Source organism: Pelodiscus sinensis, chromosome 9 (genome assembly GCF_049634645.1).
Source record: "Pelodiscus sinensis isolate JC-2024 chromosome 9, ASM4963464v1, whole genome shotgun sequence".
NCBI lineage: Eukaryota > Metazoa > Chordata > Testudines > Trionychidae > Pelodiscus > Pelodiscus sinensis.
The window spans coordinates 21,019,941-21,041,835 of NC_134719.1; the positions used below are offsets into that span (position 1 = coordinate 21,019,941).

Consider the following 21,895-nt stretch of genomic DNA (forward strand, 5'->3'; position numbering starts at 1 on the left):
TCAAATTTTCAACCAGTGCCGCCCTATTTGTTAAAATCAAATCTTGAGAGCTTCCCTCCAGTAGCTTTCTCAATCTTCTGAAATAAAAAATGGTCTCCAATGCAGTCCATGGACTTATTGGATAATCTGTGCCCTACTGTGTTAGTTTTCCAACATAAGTCTGAATAGTTGAAGTCACTCATCACCACCAAATCCTGTGCTTCGGATGATTTTGTCTGTCTCCTTTGTTCATCTCCACCTCAGTCCAAGTGTATACATTTTTAATATATACGGCAACACCTCCTCCCTTTCTTCCCTTCCAAACCTTTCTGAGCAAGCTGTACCCTTCTATACCAATATTCCAATCATATGTATTATCCCACCAAATCTCTGTGATACCAATTATGTCATGGTTGTGTTTTTTTATTAGTGCTTCAAGTTCTTCCTGCTTATTTCCCATACTCCTTGCATTTGTATTCAGCATCTAAGATACTGATTTGATTTTATCCCCCTAGTTCTGCCTTGTCCCTCCTTTATCTCTGCTATTATAGCCAATGCTGCCTCCCATTTCTGACCCATCTCCCAGGTTTTCATGTTTTTCAATTACCTGTGGGCTTTGGTCACCTCGCCCTCCTCACTGGGTTAGCCAGTCTGTATCCAAATACTCTCTTTCTCTTTCTCAAAAGGTGAACCCCATTCCTGCTTAGCAATCCTTATTCTTGGAACAGTATCCTGTGGTAAAGGAAGCCTAAGCCCTCCTCGTGACACCATCTTCACAGCCAGGCATTCACCTCCAGGATGTACCTGTGTCTAACTGGGCCCCTACATTTGACAGCAAGGACTGAAGAGAATACTACCTGCATGCCATACTCCTTCCCTCATACCACCAAAGCCCTTTAGTCGCTCTTGATTTGCTCAAAGTCACACCTTGCAGTATCATTAGTGCCCACATGGATGAGTTGGATGAGGAAGTAGTCAGAGGGCTGGATAATCCTCAACAATACCCTCGTAACATCTCAGATGTGGGCCCCTGGCAGGCAGCACACTTTGGCTATGTCTACACTGACACCCTTTTCCGGAAATGCTTAAAACGGAACAGTTTTCCATTATAAGTATTTCTGGAAAAAGCGCGTCTACATTGGCAGGATGCTTTTCCGGAAAAGCACTTTTTCCGGAAAAGCGTCCGTGCCAATGTAGATGCGCTTTTCCGCAAAAAAGCCCCAATCGTCATTTTCGCGATCGGGGCTTTTTTGCGGAAAAGAAATCTGTGCTGTCTACACTGGCCCTTTTCTGGAACAGTTTTCCGGAAAAGGACTTTTGCCCAAACGGGAGCAGCATAGTTTTTCCGGAAAAGCACTGATGATTTTACAGTAGATCATCAGTGCTTTTCCGGAAAAAGCAAGCGGCCAGTGTAGACAGCTGGCAAGTTATTCCGGAAAAGCTGCTGATTTTCCGGAATAAGTGGCCAGTGTAGACACAGCCTCCCTGAGATGATATGTCAGGGCAACAGATGCCTGTGTCCCCCTCAGAAGAGAGTCTTCAACAACCACTATCCTATTTTTCCTTCTCACAGTGGTGGCTGCAGACCTCCCAGTTTTGGGAGTACAAGCCTTCTCCTCTTCTGCTTTAGGAGTGATTCTTTATCTCTTGTATCCAGAACAGTGTAAAAGTTCTCCAGAACCACGGTGGGGAGCGGGGATGGAGTACTGCCTGCTGCCAGAAGTGACTAGCTTCCAATGTCCCCCCAAGACAGAGCCATCTCCTCCACCAATGGTGTGTCAGCAGTCTTTTATAATGGGATAGCTTCCTCAGCTGACTCCACATGAATACTCTCAGGGATTTTCTCTTGGACTCAGATGGTCCTCAGCCTAGCCACCTCCCACCTGCTTCCTGAGAGATTCCACTAGCAGGGACCTTTCACATTGGATGGTTTCTCCAGCCTGGATTTCTGTAAGGGTACGTCTAGACTACAAGCTTTTGTCGACAGAGGCTTTGTGAATTTGTGACTACCTAAATCCATCCTACATTTCAAATTCCCACGACCTGCTATTGAAGAGGTTGAAAAAAAGAGACAATGGCGAGAGGTATTTCATTCTGCGCATACTCCAAAATGGCTCAACCATTTTTGTTCACACTTCATCAAGAAATACTGAGACCAAAGATTAAAAATTCATCTTGAAAAATAAATGTTGGAGAAAGCTGTTTGCATTTTTAAAAAGGGGAATAGAAACCACTGTGTAACTTTAACTATAAATGTTGCAATGTTATCCACCTGTAATAATGGATCAGAACAATATGAAATATCTGCAGTTTTCTGAGTCACACAAAGAGAAAACTGACTTTGTAACAAGCTGATGCATTGATTAAAAGCAAAAAACAGCTTCCTCCTCAGCTCTGGCAGTGAGTTGCACAACAGAGTGGGTGAAAGGAGCTCATGCAAATTAATGCTTCGTGTTTTACTTGGTCCTTTCACTAATTTTTTTTCTCCAAGCAAACATGGGCGGTGCACAGCCATTTCTGTAGTTGTAGAGCATTTGTGGATGTACCAACTGTCCCTGATTTATGGATCTCTAGAATATTAAAATAATATGAAACTACTTCCTAGGAACTGTGTGTTTGATAGGATCTCATTAATGCCCCATTAATGAGGCATTCTCTCTCCCCATTTGTAGAGTTTATTTTCTATACTGTACTGTGCTATGTGGAAGATGATTTGCCATCCCCAACAGAAAATACATTTTGGCACCCCACTTGCTTTTAGAGTGGAGCAGAGAGATGCACTTCAGACTAGGGATTTAAAATATAACTATCAGTTACATGCTAACATGCACTGCAGGCTCTGCAGTATATAGCTTATTTAAGCTATTTATTATTTAAATATAATAATTTGTTGTTTAAAAATATTTATATATTTAGCTTAAATAAGCTATATACTGCAGAGCCCACAGTGAAGCCTCCCTGTGTGCCAACATGTAACCTGCAGCAGGTGGGCTGCTCCAGCTAGCTGGTCAGAGCAGCCCATGCCTGTGTCATGCTGCCTGGGCTAGGCCTGCCAGGGTATGTCTACACTACCACCCTAGTTCGAACTAGGGTGGTAATGTAGTCAACCGGAGTTGCAAATGAAGCCCGGGATTTGAATTTCCCGGGCTTCATTTGCATGTTGCCGGGCGCCGCCATTTTTAAATGTCCGCTAGTTCGGACTCGTGCCCTGCGGCTACACGTGGCACGAACTAGGTAGTTTGGACTAGGCTTCCTATTCACGAGGAGTACAGGTAGTTCGGAATAGGAAGCCTAGTCCGAACTACCTAGTTCGTGCCATGTGTAGCCGCGGGGCACGGAGTCCGAACTAGCGGACATTTAAAAATGGCAGCGCCCGGCAACATGCAAATGAAGCCCTGGAAATTCAAATCCCGGGCTTCATTTGCAACTCCGGTTGACTACATTACCACCCTAGTTCGAACTAGGGTGGTAGTGTAGACATACCCCCACAGACTAAGGATGTTAAAATGCGGATAATTAGCTAATTGAGTACTCGACACAATTTCCATCAACTACTCGATTAGTCGATAAGGAGGGAGTGCTTGGTACCCCCACTGCAGCTCTGCAGTTTAACTCTACCACCCAGCTCCTACTACATTTAAACTGCAGAGCCGCAGCAGAGATAGCTGCCTGGGGTGGGGTAAGCCAGGACTAAGCAGTCCCCACTTGTGCCGGTCCAGGAACTAACTCCACTGCAGCTCTGCCTTTTAAATGTAGTAAGAGCTGCCTCTTAATACATTTAAAAGGCAGAGGCGCATCAGAGGATCAGGTGTGAGCCAGGAATCAGCTGATTCCTAGCTTGCACCCAGTCCCCCACTGCCTCCTCTCCCCCTCCCAGGTATAGTGTTGAAGGGAACTAGCTTTTAAACTGCCTCCTCCCTGGACTGGTTCCTGCTCCCCCCACTCGCTGCCTCTAATAATATTTGAGTAGTGGAAGGAAACCTAAAAAGCAGGAAAAAGAGAGTGGAGAATTTTAGATCTTAGTAGAAACACTATGATTGTAGGACATATATTGTCCATGCCCAACGATGAGTAACAACTATAGGTTGAACCTCTAGTCCTGCACCCTGACCAGTCAGAACAAGAGAATTTTCTGGACCACGAGAGGTCAATATTCTCTAACAGCATTACCCATACTTCCACCGCTTACTGGGATGTTAAAGGACATTTAGGGGTAAATTAGAGCTAAATCATAGCACAGAACACTGAGAGTCAGCATTGGTAGCTGTAAACAAACTTTATGAGACTGCAGGAAACTTGGCCACACCCATGAGAAGTGGACATCCAACTAACTAAATTTATTCCTGATGACGGATGTTTCCAGAACAGAGAGTTCCACCTAGCTTAAAGATCCAGTGGACTGATTCATCCTGTACACCATTCAACCTGTACCACCTAGCTTAAAGATCCAGTGGACTGATTCATCACTTCCTCCTGTTGCAATAGTTATATGGAGTTGCATGCTGTGTGACTAAGCACAGAATTTACCCTGGTTTCTTTGGCCACAATTCCCCTCCCCTCAGTTATTTATATTATCATGGTGCCTACTATGGATGTGAATAGGTAACTGGTTTACCAGTTACCCGGTAAGCATCACTTAATGGGTGATGGGTACTAGGTAACGGTTAATTGTTACCTGGCTGGAAGCAACCCCTTGCTGACAGCTCTCAACCCATGTGGGCTGGGAGTTGGCAGCATGGTTACATGGAGTTGTCTGGTTACATGGAATCCACTCTGCCCTCCCCAGTTAATCAGTTAACTTGTTAAACTGAATGTTTTACAGGTTAACTAATTAAATGAGATTTTTACATCCCTACTGCTTTCAACCCCTAGTTGTGGACTGGGATTAATGTGCTAGGCACTGTACAAACATGGAACAGAAACAGACCCTGCCCAAAAATTCTTATAATCTGAACATATGAGGAGACAACTGCTGAATAAAACAGAGAATATACAAGGAAACAGTAAGACATTATTGATCAGTATGACTGGCAATTGACTCAACATGCCAACAGTCTTACTGCTGTCAAGCTTTTTGTAGGCATCACAGAAAAGGAGAGTTTGAAGGAGGGATTTGAGAGGAGGATAAAGAGGTAGCTTTATGGATATTCATAAAGCTCTGTTAAATTTGGTGGCATGGGATGAAGAACAAAGGTGGGTGATGGACAATGGCATCATTGCCCAGTTAGAAGCAGGAGTTGATATCTCAGGAGTGTAGGAGAGATGATGGGTTGTGGGGAGCACTGAAAGTGAAGTAAAATAGGTAGGCTGTGTCTAGACTGGCAAGTTTTTCCGCAAAATCATCTGCTTTTGTGGAAAAACTTGCCAGCTGTCTACACTTGAATTTCTGGAAAAGCACTGACGATCTCATGTCAGATCGTCAGTGCTTTTCTGGAAATACTATGCTGCTCCCGTTTGGGCAGTGTAGACAGCACAGTACTGTTTGCCGCAAAAGGGCCAGTGTAGACAGCACAGTACTGTTTGCCGCAAAAAATTCCAGATCGCGAAAATGGCGATCGGGGCTTTTTTGTGGAAAAGCGCATCTAGATTGGCTACGGATGCTTTTCCGCAAAAAGTACTTTTGTGGAAAAGCATCCTACCAATCTAGACATGCTTTTCCGAAAATGCTTTTAACGGAAAACTTTTCCGTTAAAAGCATTTTCAGAAAATCATGCCAGTGTAGACGTAGCTGTTATGTTTGATATATAGAAGAGTGGGAGCTATTGGACAGATGCAAAGAGAAGGGTGATGTATAATGCTCCCTCTAATTTTTTCTATCCGTGTGCGGAATACGTATTTGTTATGTGCACCAAGACACATATGAACGTGCATCACCACTAGAAACAAAAAATATAGCTGTAGACGCTCAGCTAATCAGCTGGGCAGTATCTGAATCTTTCCTGAGTGCCTATGTAAGTGCACAGTTTACAGAGAACACAACTGATGTATTCAAAGCAACGGGCCTGCAGGATGATCTTGACAGCACCATGCTGATAAAAGTGGAGCAACATGGCATTTGTCAAGCCTGCAGAAAAGGCTGCTGTAGCTATCACCACAAGATAGAGATCCTGGCCAAAAATTTTAGCTATGGCTAGGAAAGGCTGCATCTGACACATGCAGAAATAAATGTTTTACAGATTGCTTTGGTCAGTTGGATGGCCACTTTCTACAGAGCCAGCTGACTTCAAGGGTGCGGTAGGTATAGAGCAGTTAAAAATGAAAGAGAAGGGAGGGTGCTGAGGCACCAAACACAGAAGGACTCTATGGCTATGTCTACACAGCAGTGTTATTTCGGAATAACTAACGTTATTCCAAAATAACATAGTCTGTGTCTACACTACAAGTAGTTATTTTGATATAATGTTGAAATAATGTCGAGCTGGATGACTTCTTATTCTGACTCCTGTAATCCTCATTGTATGAGGAGTATGGAAAGTCAGAGGAAGAGCGCTGGCTCTTGCACTTCCTGCTGTGTGGACAGTGCCAAAAGCCAAACTAAGCTATTTCGACTTAAGCTACACAACTGACATAGCACAAGTTGTGTAGTTTATTTTGGCTTTAGCCCTGCTGTGTAAACTTGCCCTAAGAGAGAGAGAGTTCTGATTCACCAAACCAAGGCCAGGTGCAAGTGCTTGCAGAGCCCAGGGAGCTGTGGGCTTCACTCCCCTTTCTAGCCCTGGGGATAGAGGGGGTAAGCTGCTTTGGGATCCTTCCGAACAGTAAGATGATGGAATGGACCCCAAAGTGACTATTACTGTCTTATTACAGAAGAGCCCGTGGTCGGGGCTGGCAAGGACCCAGCAGCGCTGTTTCCTTGGCAGGTTCTCAGTATAGGCATCCAAACGCCTGCTCATGAGCAGCAATGCTGCTCCAGCCGGTTTAGAGCCACCGCAGCTCCAGCCGGTGTCAATTTGACTCACACCCAAGTGACCAGGGTCTCTCAGGGTCAGCAGCCGGGGGCGGAACGCCGCAACGCCCTCCGTCCTGCGCCAATGAGGGGCAGGCCCAGGCGGCGGCGGCGCCCGGCCAGCTCTCCGCCCCCTGCCGCTTTGTGCAATCTGCGGGGAGGAACTGCGGCCTCTCTGGCACCCGGCTTCACGACTCGGTCTATTACTGCAGCCGGCAGCGCCCGCTCCGTATCCTGTTCCCGCGCCCGCCAGCATCAGCCGCTCTCCTCGGTCCCCTGGTCTCTGCAGCCGGCTCCCCATGGACAAGGCGGAGGACGCGTCCCAGGGCTTCCTGCCGCCCTTCGAACACTTCGCAACGCAGGCCATCCACGTGGGGCAGGATCCGGAGCAGTGGAGCTCCATGGCCGTGGTGCCCCCCATCTCCCTCTCCACCACCTTCAAGCAGCTGGCGCCCGGACAGCACTGCGTGAGCGGGGACTCCTGCGGGGGAGGGGATGCGGAGCGGGGGGAGCGAGAGACAGAAAGCGCGGGGGTGGGGTGGGGGTCGGAGCGAGAGGGTCAGGGATGCTTTGTTTTACCACATCTGAACGTCCAAAAAAGGGCACTCCTGTTGTGTTAATGTGTATATAACACCTGTGTGTGTAACATACGTGTTTATAACACACTCATACAGCGTGAGGTGGTAGATACTTATACAGATGCCCCAGAGAGGAAGTGTCCCCCTTTTTTTGAAAGTTCAGCTATGGTAACCATATTTGTTTTAGATCACAGGACGGGAAAGGAGGCCGGTTTCCAAGGCTTTCACAACTTGTTAGAAAATTTAGATGGGTCAGGGGAAAGATTTCCTCCTCTGCTGATCTAGTGCTGACCATACACAAATTACCCAAGTGTAAACACAGGTACATTTATAGCCAGGGACCCGATTTGGTTCCTGTCCATTTCAGAATTTTTTTTAATCCAATTTTGGGGTGTAAAAAGGTTGTAAGCCTGCAAACTATTTGTAGCTGACAAGTTTATTTTTAAAGTCTCACTAATTTTCTATTTTGCAAAATTGTTAAACTTATTTTCTCTGGACAAGGGCAGTTTCAGGTATGCCAAATTTCAATCAAAAATGAAAAAAATATATAATTGCTGTAAATAATGCTCCTCTCTGTTATAAAAAGGACCAGAGGTCAGGATTGTTTCTAGTAGTTCCAGTGCCATACAGACCCTGAACATTGGCACTCATCTTCTCCACTCTTCGACCCTCCCTCCCTAGGGACAGCCCTGCTCAGTGCATGGGTGCAGTGGGGATAAGTGGGGGGGAAGGGGTAGATGGCTAGTTGGGAGATGGGGCTGGCTGCCGAAGCTGGCGTTACCCCATACACAGCATGCAGCTGTCTAGGGCATCATGCAATTTGGGGCTGCTACTTATTTTGCATAGTGGTAGGGAATTCACTCCCAGAGGGGAAAGGAGGACTCAACTTTTAATTCTAGGGCAGGGGTTCTCAAACTTCATTATATGGAAACCCCTTCTGACAGCAAAAATTGCTACATGACCCCAGCAGGGGGAGCTGAAGCCCAAGCCTGGGGAGGAAGACAAAGCTGAAGGGCTTCCTCTCTGCATAGAGGGCCTATAATCTGAGCCCTGCCACTCAGGGCTGAAATGGAAGTGTGTGTGGGATGGGGGGCAGGGAGGGGAGGGAGACTCAGGTTTGGGCCTCAGGTGGTGGGGCTCAGTCTTTGGCCCTAGGACACAGCCAGTCTAATGCCAGCCCTGGCTACCCCATTGACATGGGGTCATGACCTATTTTGGGGCCTGACACACAATTTGAGAACTGGTGCTCTAAAGAGTCCAGTGGAAACCATAGACCAAAAACCTGCACCACTTCCCTTTAAATGTTCCAAAACAGCTTGCAAGTTTCATAAACCAGGTGGCAGCCATCCAAATAGGTATCTGTCCAAAGTAGCATATCAATAATTAAAATGCTCAGAATAGAGACATGTTATGCATTTAAAAAATCAATGTTTATAATGCTTTATAAAGTTGACTAACCATTTAATTCACAGCAATCTAGCAGCGTCAGTGAGTCAGCATAGAGTAGGTAGTGCACTTCAAAATCTTACCCCCTCTCTCTGTGTGAATATCCTTACTGTGCACTAAGCACAACCTCAGATAGTTTAATTTAAATTAATTCAGTATAGAAGTTTATTAATGTGCACAAGGACACACTTAGTGCCAGTAAGGATATCCATATGGAGAGGGGCCAGTTTCAGTGCAGAACAGCTAATGCTCAACAGCTACTTTGGACTTTCCTCCTGTGTAGAGGAGCCCTAAGTAAACAGGCAAAACAGGCTTGGAGATAAACATAATTCCCTCCAGTGTTTCTGCTTCTTTAGTGAAGAACTGTATCAGGAGTCAAGAGTAAGCCAGTTTGTTTTCCTTCAAAACTAGTCAACTTGGAACCCTAATTTCTCTCTCAAGTAGCTGAACGTGGACAAGTAATAGAAAAAGTTCGTTGATAGTTTGTAGGCATATGGATATATGGTCCTTACAGTTTCTTAATTTTAATACTACTACTAAAAAAAGTGATCATACTGCAGTGCAGAGCAAAACAGCAGCAAAAAACCAATATACTCCATAAACTACAAAATTATGCTAGGGTAGCCACTGAGTGTAGTAATACAGCACAGAAGGGGTTGTACTATAGCCCGAAAGAAAGTATAGGTTTCCCCATAATCTGAAAAAGCAGTCCAGCCAGGTCCATGGTATAGGGGAAGGCTGGTTTAAGGTACGCACTTCCAACTATGTAAAATATATAGCTCGAGTTGTCATATCTTAAGCTGAGCTTCGGCCTTGATAGGAGAAGCACTCCCATTAACTTCCCTTACTCCTTGCGAGGAGTAGGAGTACCCACTCTGATGGGGGCACCCTCAGCATTAGTTTTAGTTGAAATCAAGTGCCTAACTCCTTTTTGTGCCTTCGTCAATCATCCACTCTGTTTAAGTAGATGTAGATTTCCTAAAGTGCTGCTGTGAGTAGATTCCCTAAAGTGCTGTTGTGAGTAACTATCTCATTGCCTAATACAGCTCATGAAGTGGATGCTTTTTCACTAGCTAGCTTTAATTACCTCACTTCTAAGCATTACCTGTATCTAACTGAGGGATGGAAACATACCTAGTGATCAGTGTGTCCTCTCACAGTCCTCCTGACAGAACTTGCATTTAAATGTCCAATACTTGTGAATGAGCAACGGTCCAATAATTATTTGCAAAGTATGAGTTAAAATAACAAATAATCACAAGCTTTTTACAGTCAATTGGAGAACAGAAATACAGGACAGTGAATAGAATATACCTTTTACCCAACATTCTGAATCATATTCTTACTGCAAGTTCAAAGCTAACTTCTTTTCTTCTATGAGCTTGTATTTGAATCCAGCACATGTTGAAGAATATGTTTACAGAGGGATTTTTGAAAGTAGAGACAGACAGATTTTTTTTACCACCCCCCCCCCTTTTTTTTCTTGTTGAGTTTCTTTAGACAGAGCGCCAATGCCCCTTGGAGGGATGCTGGGGCTCACTGCACCAGTGAAGCTCTTCCCAACATGCTAGTTGGAATTTACTTGTCCTTCCGAGAATCATATTTTTTCAAACTGACATGATTGCTTTCAAGTCTACTGACAGGCTTCTGCAGCACCTGCTTTGCAGCTGGCAGGAGTGTGTGCATGGTGTGCATGTGTGTGAAAAGGAAAGATCACCTTTCACTTTGATTAGGGCCCTGGAGTTTTGGATTCATTTCAGTTTGTTACTGCAGATAAGTAAACATTTGTTCTGATGCCTCTAATGTGACTACCAATTACGTGTTTTGGCATCACTTGTGTGACAGTCATGCACTACTGAAATTTTGAGGCAGCACTGGATTCCAGAATTGTGGAACAGGATACAGGCCCTGATTCAGGATTAAGACCCCATTGCACAATATTTGAACCTGATCTTGAAATATCAATTGCTTCCCATTGAGCTCAACTAGACCCTTTGGGCAGCAAGATTATTATGTCCCATTATGAATGCCCATTATTGCAAGAGTAAGAAGATTAAAACCAGCTGGTGCCAAAAACTAAGTTTTTTAAATGGCAGCAGCAAATTATTTTATTGTAAAGTTTTATTTTCATTATAATACAGCCTGTACTTTAATAAGCATACATTGCATCCAGATTTCCCATGTTAACCCCTGCATTTTAAAAGTTACATATGATTTAAACATACAGGATTCTCCATTGATGTAAATTGGCATAACTACATGAAATCCTCACACATCTGAAGGTCTAACCATCATTCCAAAAATGGGGGAATAAATGTAAAAACTGAGGGTACGTCTACACTGCCAGGCTCCGTCGACGGAGCCATGTAGATTTGTTTATTGGGCAAAGGGAAATGAAGCGGCGATTTAAATAATCGCCGCTTCATTTAAATTTACACGGCTGCCGCGCTGAGCCGACAAACAGCTGATCATCTGTTTGTCGGCTCAGCGCGCAAGTCTGGACGCTCCCCTGCCGACAACAAAGCCCTTTGTCGGCAGCCCCGGTAAACCTCATCTCACGAGGAATAACGGGGCTGCTGACAAAGGGCTTTGATGTCGGCAGGGGAGTGTCCAGACTAGCGCGCTGAGCCGACAAACAGATGATCAGCTGTTTTCGGCTCAGCGCGGCAGCCGTGTAAATTTAAATGAAGCGGCGATTATTTAAATCGCCGCTTCATTTCCCTTTGCCCAATAAACAAATCTACATGGCTCCATCGATGGAGCCATGTAGTGTAGATGTACCCTTAGACTTGAACTATAGAAGCCCTTTTTAGTAAAAGTAGTATTTCAGCGTGAGACTACTTATCAGCAAAATACAACAAAACATATTAAAACTTTACTAGCCAAATTAGTATGTCTCAGATAAATGATTTACTAGATCTTCTGAAAGTGTTTAGTTTAACTGCAACAGATTGCCTCCTGTTCTGACAAGCAGCAGGTGTTGGATCTCTGTGGGTGGTATACAATAGCTTGTGAAAGCAGATGGCCATTTTTTGTATATATAACTGTGTTAGGAATATGGATTTCTTGGATGGTCTAGGATTTTACCAAATTTTAAGATAAGCGATTGTCAGTAAGTTTAACTATACTATGGTATAGCACCTCCTCTAAAATCCTCAATGCTATTTTTGTATCTTATCATCACAGGGTTTTGAATATAGCCGTAGTGGAAATCCTACTCGGAATTGCCTGGAAAAGGCTGTAGCAGCACTGGATGGAGCCAAATATTGTAAGCTCTCAGCATTTTCATTAAGAATTGTGTCAGCATGTGTGTCTTCAGAGTGGACTCCAGTGAAAAGTATCCAACAGAGCGGGAGCACTGGAGTTTGACCACTAAGAGTAAATCATTTAACTCAGCTTTTGCTGTCAGCATTTACTTCAAGTGGCAGCTACTTCACTAGTCTGATCTTTTTTTCTTAAAATGTATTTTTAACCAAAAAAACCCCACCCAAACAAACAATCAACAGCACTTATGCTTTTGATCTTTATGTACTAACTCCACTCTGCTGGCGTGAATTATCTGTTTATTGTTGTATTTAAAATTGTGTTGACTACAGCAAAATGCAAAAGACCCTGTACAGTATGGACTCTAATGCTATGGGTCAAATTCATTAAAGTCAGTAGAACAACTTTGATTCCACACCAGTAATTTAGAGTTAGTTTCTATCACAACTACTCTCGGGGTATGTCTAGACTACATGGCTCCGTCGATGGAGCCATGTAAACTAGTTTACTTGACATAGTCAATGAAGCGGGGATTTAAATAATCTCCGCTTCATTAAAATAAAAATGGCCGCCGCACTGTGCCGTCAATCAGTTGATCTGGCAGAGCGCAGCAGTCAAGATGTGGATTGGTCGACAAAGGAAGCCTTTGTCAACCACTCCTCTAAACCTCGATTCATGAAGCATAAGGAAGAGGTCGACTCAGGCTTCCCTTGTCGACTGGTCCTCGTCTTGACTGCTGCATTGTGCCGGATCAGCTGATTGTCAGCACAGTGCGGCGGCCATTTTTATTTTAATGAAGCAGGGATTATTTAAATCCCTGCTTCATTGACTATGTCGTATAAACTAGTTTACATGGCTCCATCGACAGAGCCATGTAGTCTAGACTTACCCTCAGTGAGTAGCATCTTATATCATGTGGTCCTGTTAATTTCAGTGCAACAGTTCATGCAGTAATGTACTATTCAGTATAAATAAGAGTGGCAGAATCTGGCCCTGTATAAAACATTGACACTAAATAGGAAAACTGGGCCGGGGGTGGGGGGAAGGAGGGGTGGAAGGCAGACATTTTATATTCTTAACATGGTGTAAAGACAATGCTCTATAAAATATGAATGTGTCTTTGTTCTCTGCCACTGGTTCTTTTTTCTGTTTTAGGTTTAGCTTATTCTTCGGGCTTAGCTGCTACATTGAATATTGCACACTTATTAAAGGTGGGAGATGCTGTTGTCTGTGTGGATGATGTTTATGGAGGTAAGTGAGCACCAATATGTTATGTCTTAATGGTATTAGCTGTATACCTCAAACATATTACATTGCTCATCTATTACTAAGCATATAAGATGTTCACTCAGTTATTGTTTGAATTGTATATCTATTATCTTACTTTTTCAATGGAAGGACTACTTCATGCAATGAGACGCCTTCTGTAATAACAGACTGTTCCTTTGTGACTTCGTTGGCCAAAGGCAGGGATGTGAATTGTTGACTTGTTTAAGAGGGCAAATTCAAAAGGTATAGATAACTAGTAATGTCTTCTTTTGAGAGGAAAATGCATAACCTCATAATTGTGCACGGATAAAAATTGATTCTACCTAGGAATTCAGTAGCTACTGAAGATCAAAAAATGGCTCCAGATTTCCAGTGGTCCAAAAAAACAGACCAAAGCATCTGTATAATTTCTTATAGATTACCAGTTTTACACAACAGCATCACCTCAATCTTGTCTGGAGTGAATTTCAGACAACTCTCATTCCAAGGTATTATATTTACCAAGCACGGTGAAAGTCTTGTCTGTTAGAGCTGTGAGTTCTCCATATATTTATAATAATCGCAGCCCTGCTGTTTTGGAATCTTCTCTATTGGTCTCACAGATGTGAACAGGAGGGTGACATTATTGTGGAGCCTTCCATGGGGAGGAGTGACATTTCCTTATTGAGCCTCCAAGTGATAGAGAAGGTATTGCTCATTTTCTTCTGGGAACTTGTGGAAGAAAGAATTTTTAATAGAAGTATGACCTTGTCCACTTCTGCCAGAGTTTGCAAAAAACTCATTACAGCCTCCAGGTTCCTATTTCATAGCCTGCAGAGAGAGCTAGAATAATCAGTGTGGTCAACAAAGGACTTGCATTCTTCACAACAAGGAGATAATCAGTACAGCTAATATAGCCTCCATATCATAACCAGGTTTTAAATCAGATTGAAAGAAAGCAGACAAGTCCAGATGCCACCAGAGTTAATGAGCAACCTCTTCAGTAAAGGATAGAGTAGAGAAAGGCTAACCCTTGGCAATATTTATTAGAAGATGATTTCTTGAGCAAGAGCTGTACAGTTTGTTTGCAGGAATTTAGAACCTTGTCCTCTATTACCCACAAAGCAGTTCCTTGCAGTAAAAAAAAAAAAAAAAAAAAAAAAAAATTAGTTTTTTTCTAAATCATGTAGATTTACCTGGCTGCCCAGTACATGAAACAGTGCTGCTGACTTGAATTTACAGAGGAAATGGTGAAATGTACTTCTCCATTACCAGAACCAGCAGATGATGCCTCTCTTCATTCTCAAGGTGAAAACCACAATTGGTGTGCATTTTGAGACCAGCAACAAGATTTACTTTCAGTCCTGACTTGCATCTTCCAATAGGAGAGAACAATGTAATATTACAAAATTAAAAAACACTTAAGAAATCCATCTGAGACTGTAGCCCTGGTGGTCTCCCATTACTTAAATCCCGGGCTTCATTTGCAAGTGCGGTATGCCTACATTACCCTCTTAGTTCGAACTAGGAGGGTAGTGTAGACATACCCTAAGTCTGTAGCAAGGCTCCCATTCCTCACCACTCCCCCTGAAATGGGTCCTAAGTACCCTGGGGAAAGAATCTGGGATCACAATCAGCCCTCTCCATTCCAGCTTGAGTCAGGATGCTCTGGCAGTGAGTCCTCAACTCCCAACATGGGGGAGTCAGAGTCTATGTGGGAAGACTCCAAGGGAGAAGTTGGTCTAGGTCTTATGCAAGGCTAGCTGGAAAAAGATGCAGAATAGCTCATAGGTGAATGATCAGGTCTGCAAAACATGCACACACACCCCTGAAAAAGTAAAGAACAAAAAGGTTAAGTAAAAGCCCCCCAAAGTATTTTGTCTTCCTTCTCTGCTAAGGAAAATGAACTACTAGACTTCGTTTCTGAGCAGACATGGATAAAATGTAACAAAGGTTGTCCCCAGCCTCTGAGAAGTTTGAAGCCGTGTGCAAAAAGTGGTGTCTATACAGATCCAACCTATGTAGGTCCATGAAGATGTGTTTCAGAGCAAATACTGCCTTCTAAATCTTCAGGAATCAGTCCTCTGTTCACAGAATCTTCAGGCTCCCTGGTCAAGAACCTTCATGATTCCAAGCTTCTCAGAGCAGTCAGACTGACCTTTGCTAAATGGGATCCACCGCTGGTGTTGAAAGTCCTAATCACTCATCCTTTTGAACTCCTGACTTCTGTCTCACCATATTACTTCTCTATCAAAACCTGTTTTCTGTGGCCATCTTATATGTCCTGTGATTTTCAGAACTGGCAGCCCTATCTATGTTGAAACCATACTTATGTTTCACATTGGCAAGGTGGTGCCAAGGACTCCAGAAACTTTCTTGCCAAAGGTGAATTTTCTTTTTAATGTCTCATAAAGAATGACTCTCTTCATTTTGTCCAAAGCCATAGCACCTAGCTGAGATGCTATGACACACTTTGATTGATAGAAGAGGACAAACGATTTACATCAAACATATGGCGCTCATGAGTAGGTCAGGCACCTTGTTCGTCTTTTTCTAGGCAAACTCTAGAACTCAGAGTCTTCAAGCCCTCATTTGCTAGACAAATCAGACTAAGTATTGTTGAGGCATACAGTGCAGTCAACAATCCTGTACCAGAAGGAATCCATGATCTCTCCACAATATCTATGGCAATTTCATGGGCAAAGAGGGTATATGCTTCCACCAGATAAATCAGCAAAGCAGCAATATGGTCAACTAGAGCATTTATCATATGCTATTAGGTGGACTTACCCGTCTTCTGCGGTAAGAGAGTTCATTTGGCAGGATGGTCTTAAAGGTGGAGATCTAGCAATAACCATGCTGTTTGAGTAATCTTGTAAAAGGAAAGAGGACTTTTTTGTTGCCTTTGTGTTTGTTCTGTTATCCCTTTCTGATCCTGTTCACTGCTCACTGTTTCACATGCATAGCAGAATTATGGCAGACAGTGGGTTACAGACTGGAAAGTTTTCTTACCTAATAGTTGCCAGACACATAGATTAACATAATTGGTTGGGGGAAAGTCAACATGGTTTCTGTAAAGGGAAATTATGCCTTACTAATCTACTAGAGTTCTTTGAGGGGGTCAACAAACATGTGGACAAGGAGAATCCAGCTGATATAGTATACTTAGGTTTCCAGAAAGCCTTTGACAAGGTCCCTCACCAAAGGCTCGTAAGTAAAGTAAGTTGTCATGGGATAAGAGGGAAGGTCCTCTCATAGATTAATAACTGGTTAAAAGACAGGAAACAAAGGATAGGAATAAATGGTAAGTTTTCAGAAAGGAGAGCGGTAACTAATAGTGTCCCCCAAGGGTCTGTCCTGGGATCAGTCCTATTCGACTTATTTATAAAAGGATCTGGAGAAAGGGGTAAACAGTGAGGTGGCAAAATTTGCAGATGATACTATATTGCTTAAGATAGATAAGACCAAAGCAGACTCTGAAGAGCTTCAAAAGAACCTCACAAAACTAAGCAAAATGGCAATTGAAATTTAATATTGATAAATGTAAAGTAATACACATTGGAAAAAATAATCTCAACTATACATACAATATGATAGTGACTAATTTAGCTACTCAAGAGAGATCTTGGAGTCATGAGGATAGTTCTCTGAACACATCCACTCAATGTGCAGTGGTAGTTTAAAAAGCAAATACAATGTTAGGAACCATTAAAAAAGGGACAGAAAATAAGACAGAGAATATCTTACTGCCTCAATATAAAACCAGGGTATGCCCACATCTTGAATACTGTGTACAGATGTGGTCACCTCATCTCCAAAAAGATATATTGGCTTTGGAAAAGGTTCAGAGAAGGTCAACAAAAAGGACTAGGGGTTTGGAATGGATCCCATATGAAGAGAAATTAAAAAGACTTGGACTTTTCAGCTCAGAAAAGAGGAGACTAAAGGGGGGATATGATAGAGATCGATAAAGTCATAATTGGTGTGGAAAAAGTGAATAAGGAAATGTTATTAACTTATTCCCATAATATAAGAACTATGGATCACCAAATGAAATTAATAGGTTGCCGATTTAAAACAAACAAAAGGAAGTTTTTCTTCATGCAGTGGACAGCCAACATGTGGAACTCCTTGCCATAGGATGTGGTGAAGACTAGGAGTTTAACAGGGTTCAAAAAAGAGCTAGATACATTCATGGAAGTTAGGTCCATAAATGGCTATTAGCCAGGATGGGTAGGAATGGTGTCCTTAACCTCCGTTTGTCTGGAAATGGATGACAGGAGAGGGATCACATGATGATTACCTGTTTTGTTCCTTCTCTCTGGAGTATCTGACATCGGCCACTGTCAGCAGACAGAATATTGGGCTGCGTGGACCTTTGGTCTGATCCAGTATGGCCATTCTTATGGTCTTGTGTTATTTCTAGCACTGTCTCCTACAGTTTCTTCCACTCTGCATGGCTCATCAGTTGAAGGTCAACACATAATTTGCATAAGTTACCATATAATCAGGATCTTTAATAGATAGGTACTTGGCTGGCATTGGAATTTAATGTTAACTGTTTTCTACAAGTTTTTATCTATCAGATGGCAAGTCTAGAGAAAAGGGGAATTGAATACAGGAGGGGAATTGAAGCATATTTTAAAGAATACAGAATTATTATTAGTCTAATTTTTTCATTAAGATGTACATCCTGCCTTTGTCTTCCACCCACCCTCCCAAGCCCTTCTTACTCATAAAATGAAAATGAATGTGCACTAGTGCTCATGGACAATTTCTTCCTTCTTGTAAAATAAGTGTAAAGCAGAAGCATAACTTTCATAATACAGTGTTCCTCCTGTTTTAGGTACAAACAGATATTTCAGAAAGATAGCCTCTCAAATGGGTTTGAAGTTTACTTTTGTTGACTGTAGCAAAATGGAATGCCTGGAGGCTGCAATCACACCAGAGACCAAGGTAATGGAAAAATACCCCTGAATTCTATTTGCAATGTGTCTTGAATGATTTTCTTCTGTTCCTTTACAAATGCTGTTTTTTCCCTAGAGGAGTGTAGCCAATTTTAGGACAGGTATTTGTAGCAGAAAACATAACTTCAGAAATCTTAAAGTTATTTAACGTTCTGAAGTTTTTTGTTGTGATACTTGTATGAGACAGCATTTGGGTGGCAAATTCAGTACATTTCAGGTGTCAGGCAGAGGGGGACAATTTTTACTGGGCTAGTAATAAAGGTTTGTTTACAGGTGAATGTTGTAAAGGGCTTCTGGGTTGAGGAGGGAAGGGTTTGCTGTTGACTCAGTTAATGGCTGTTTTTCATGTGCATATTTGTTAATTATGCTTTTCACAGTTGGATTGAAACATGGAATTTGACAAACTAATATTAAACATAGCTAATGACTAAGAGCTTTTCTTAAAACAAAGAAAAAAAATCACTATTATATTGGTAAAGCTATTGATAAAGAAATTCTAAAAAGGGAGTATGCATGTGTACGAGTGAGATCCATAGTATGGGTCCCAGATGTGAGGCTGTTAGTATGGTGCTCTCTGCAGAATACAGCCGCTTCTCGAGTTACAACCACCTCCATTTACGACCATCCGCACTTACGAACAAAGCGGTCATAAATGCGGATCTGAGTTATGAACGGTTGCCATGTAACTCTATGGGACCCGAGTTACGAACACTTCGAGTTATGGACCAAGCGTTGGTCTGTAACTTGGGAAGCGGCTGTATATGCAAAAGAAGAAAAGGAAGAAGTGTCCGTTGAAACAGAAAGTTAGAGGTGATGGTACCTGTAAGTTAACATAATGTATCTAAAACTAATATTTTTTTGTTGTTGAAAAATTGCAGCTTGTTTGGCTTGAAACTCCCACAAATCCCACCCTGAAGGTCATTGATATTCAAGGCTGTGCAGATATTGTCCATAAACATAAAGACATTATTTTAGTAGTAGATAATACCTTTATGTCAGCGTATTTCCAGGTAAGCTGATTGGGTATCTGAAATAATGTCTAGGTTGGTATACAGTGATGTATTTATTTGGGATGACCAATGAAAAACTGTGTGCTTTTGGCCTTTCGTTTGTTTTAAAGCTTTCATGTTATTGAAAAGTGAATGCACAATTGGCTCCTGAACTAATACAGATTTGATCCAAAGCAATTTATACCATTTAAAGAAAATGAATTGGAAAAAGAATCGGCTAGCCATGTAAATAGATGAGATGTATTAAAACAGAAAGGCTGATTAGTTAATGATCACACTAACTCAAAACAGTTATCTAAGGCACTAGCACAGCAGCGAGCTAATTTTTACATTCTCTCCAATACAAAGTTCTCATGTGTTTTGTTTTTTATAAATGGTTGGAGTCCTAATTGTGACTTAACATGGCCTTTTTAAATGGATTTGGTTGAAATTTATAATTAACTCCTCTTTATATGGATGAACTCCTCTGTCTTGTTTATGTCTTTTTTAAATTAACCTAGGACACCTTTTTTGGGCCTTCTAGCTTGTTGGGGTTTTTGACTGTTTTCTTTAACAAAATGTAAATCAGTAATCTCATATGATTTGGAGATGTGACAAAAATATTTTAATACTATAAACTCAGTATGTTGGAAATATAAAAAACAATTTTAGCCTCTGATCTACACAGTCTTTAGTTATTATTTATGGTAATTAGGAGCTTATTATTTTGGCCACAGAAAGCTTTCCTGTTTTTCTGTGTGTGCTGTAGAAAAACATGCAGTAAGGAATACGTTTAAGTTAAAAAGTAAAAATTTCAGTGATTAACTCTGTAGAATTGTCTGACAAGCATTAAAAGGTAACGTATTAGTTATCCTCTTATTATAGTGTACCAGTAGCAACCTTCAAGTGTCTATCTCCATGAAATTACTACTTCTATATGTTGCATATAGAAGAAAGCACTAGTGCATTCATAACTATTCCACTATTGAGAGATGACAGCAAGTCCATACAAACATCTGCATATAGTCTGACTGCAAGATTTTCTACCTTCTTTTGTTCTGAAATCGAACAACTACATTTACCTTCTAACACTCTGAACAAAAACAGAATAAGGGTTAAAGAGTAGTAATTTGCAGTCTCTAATTTAGTGACTGATGTAAAATCAGGTCATTGTTAGAGAAGGCATTGTCATTTTCAATTGTTCTTTCCTCAGAAGAGCAATTGGAAAGCTTAATCAGATGTGAAGAATTCTTTGTCAGCTGCTCTTGCTCTAAATGTTTCAACTTTCCTGAGGCAGTGTAGTGGAGGTGAAAGAAAATGAAGACACTGATATTAAAAAAAAGGAATGAAGAAATTGGCTTGATTACCTGGGCTTTCTTTGAAGAAGCTCAGGGTTTTGATTGGCAGGGGAAGTTATTTTGTATGTGCAGTTAACATTGATTTGGCTGTAAGAATGTTGAAGGGGTTACAATACATGTAAATAAAATAAATTTTAAAAACTAGAGTAGGATTTCTAGTAGTCTGTGTTACACAGTGCTTTTGAAACTCCCAGCTAGTGTCTAGCACCTGGGTCTTCTGCTTTGGCTCACCAAATTCCTGCTTTTCTCTGGGATGAGGTGAGTAATTTGATTGAAAATGGTGAAAAAATGTTAAATCAGATCTTCTGTTTGTATTCTATTCTAGCGTCCTTTGTCTCTCGGGGCAGATATTTGTATGTATTCAGCAACCAAGTACATGAATGGTAAGCATCTGAATATAACATAGCTCAAATATTATCATGGTTTTGTTTAAAACCAATAATTGGTGCCATAAAATATCAATGTCTATTGCTGTTTGATACTATTTGTTCTCCATGTCTATCTGAAGAGCCCTCGCATTTTTGCTGTAGAGAAATCTATATGGGTGGTATCTCCATCCAGCTCCTAACCGCAGAACAGATATTGCCCTACTGGTTTGCCTTTATTTAATTAAGAAAGACCTAAGACAGGACTATCCTTTTAAACTTAAGCTTTTTCCTGATCAGGTTGACTAGGATTTCTCCTTCCAGGACTTTCTGCCTTTCTCTCTTGACTATGTTACAGAGAGCCATTGGTTGTAATGACCCTCAGCTAATTGAGAAGCAACTTGTGTTCACATGCAGAAATGCTCTGAGTGAAAGGCTATAATTGACTGGCATTACTTCCTGAAATGTATAGGAGTAAAGTTTTAGTGGAAGCTTAATAAACTGTGTGCTACTATGGATGAAAAACACTGTCATAATAGGTAGTGTGAACTCTCAGTGCTATCTTCCTTGATAGCTCTTAGTTCTGACAGCTCCTTCAGCCAGTGTCTCTCTTTCCATCATGACTAACCCCTTCTGCATCTTCATTCCTTATTTACAAACTCTCTGGAGCTCTCGCAGGGGTGCCTGGCTGCCCTCCCTGCGCTGCTGCCTCTGCATACGGGGAGGTGGAAACTCATGCTTCCCTCCCCCCCCGG

At 42.0% G+C, this 21,895-nt stretch overlaps 1 protein-coding gene across 2 annotated transcripts in view; it reads left to right on the forward strand.

The window, feature by feature from the left end:
- The first annotated feature begins 7,046 nt into the window (after window positions 1–7,046).
- The window catches only part of CTH (cystathionine gamma-lyase), a 33,335-nt gene continuing 18,486 nt past the window's right edge, over window positions 7,047–21,895 (forward strand). The window contains exons 1-6 of one of the 2 annotated variants that reach the window (XM_006121064.4): window positions 7,049–7,392; window positions 12,136–12,217; window positions 13,369–13,464; window positions 18,308–18,417; window positions 19,307–19,438; window positions 21,101–21,158. In XM_006121064.4, the coding sequence (XP_006121126.1) occupies window positions 7,225–7,392; window positions 12,136–12,217; window positions 13,369–13,464; window positions 18,308–18,417; window positions 19,307–19,438; window positions 21,101–21,158 (646 nt within the window). In that variant the 5' untranslated portion in view covers window positions 7,049–7,224. Of the gene's footprint in view, window positions 7,393–12,135; window positions 12,218–13,368; window positions 13,465–18,307; window positions 18,418–19,306; window positions 19,439–21,100; window positions 21,159–21,895 lie in introns of both variants that reach the window. The other variant, XM_006121065.4, reaches the window with a different exon arrangement.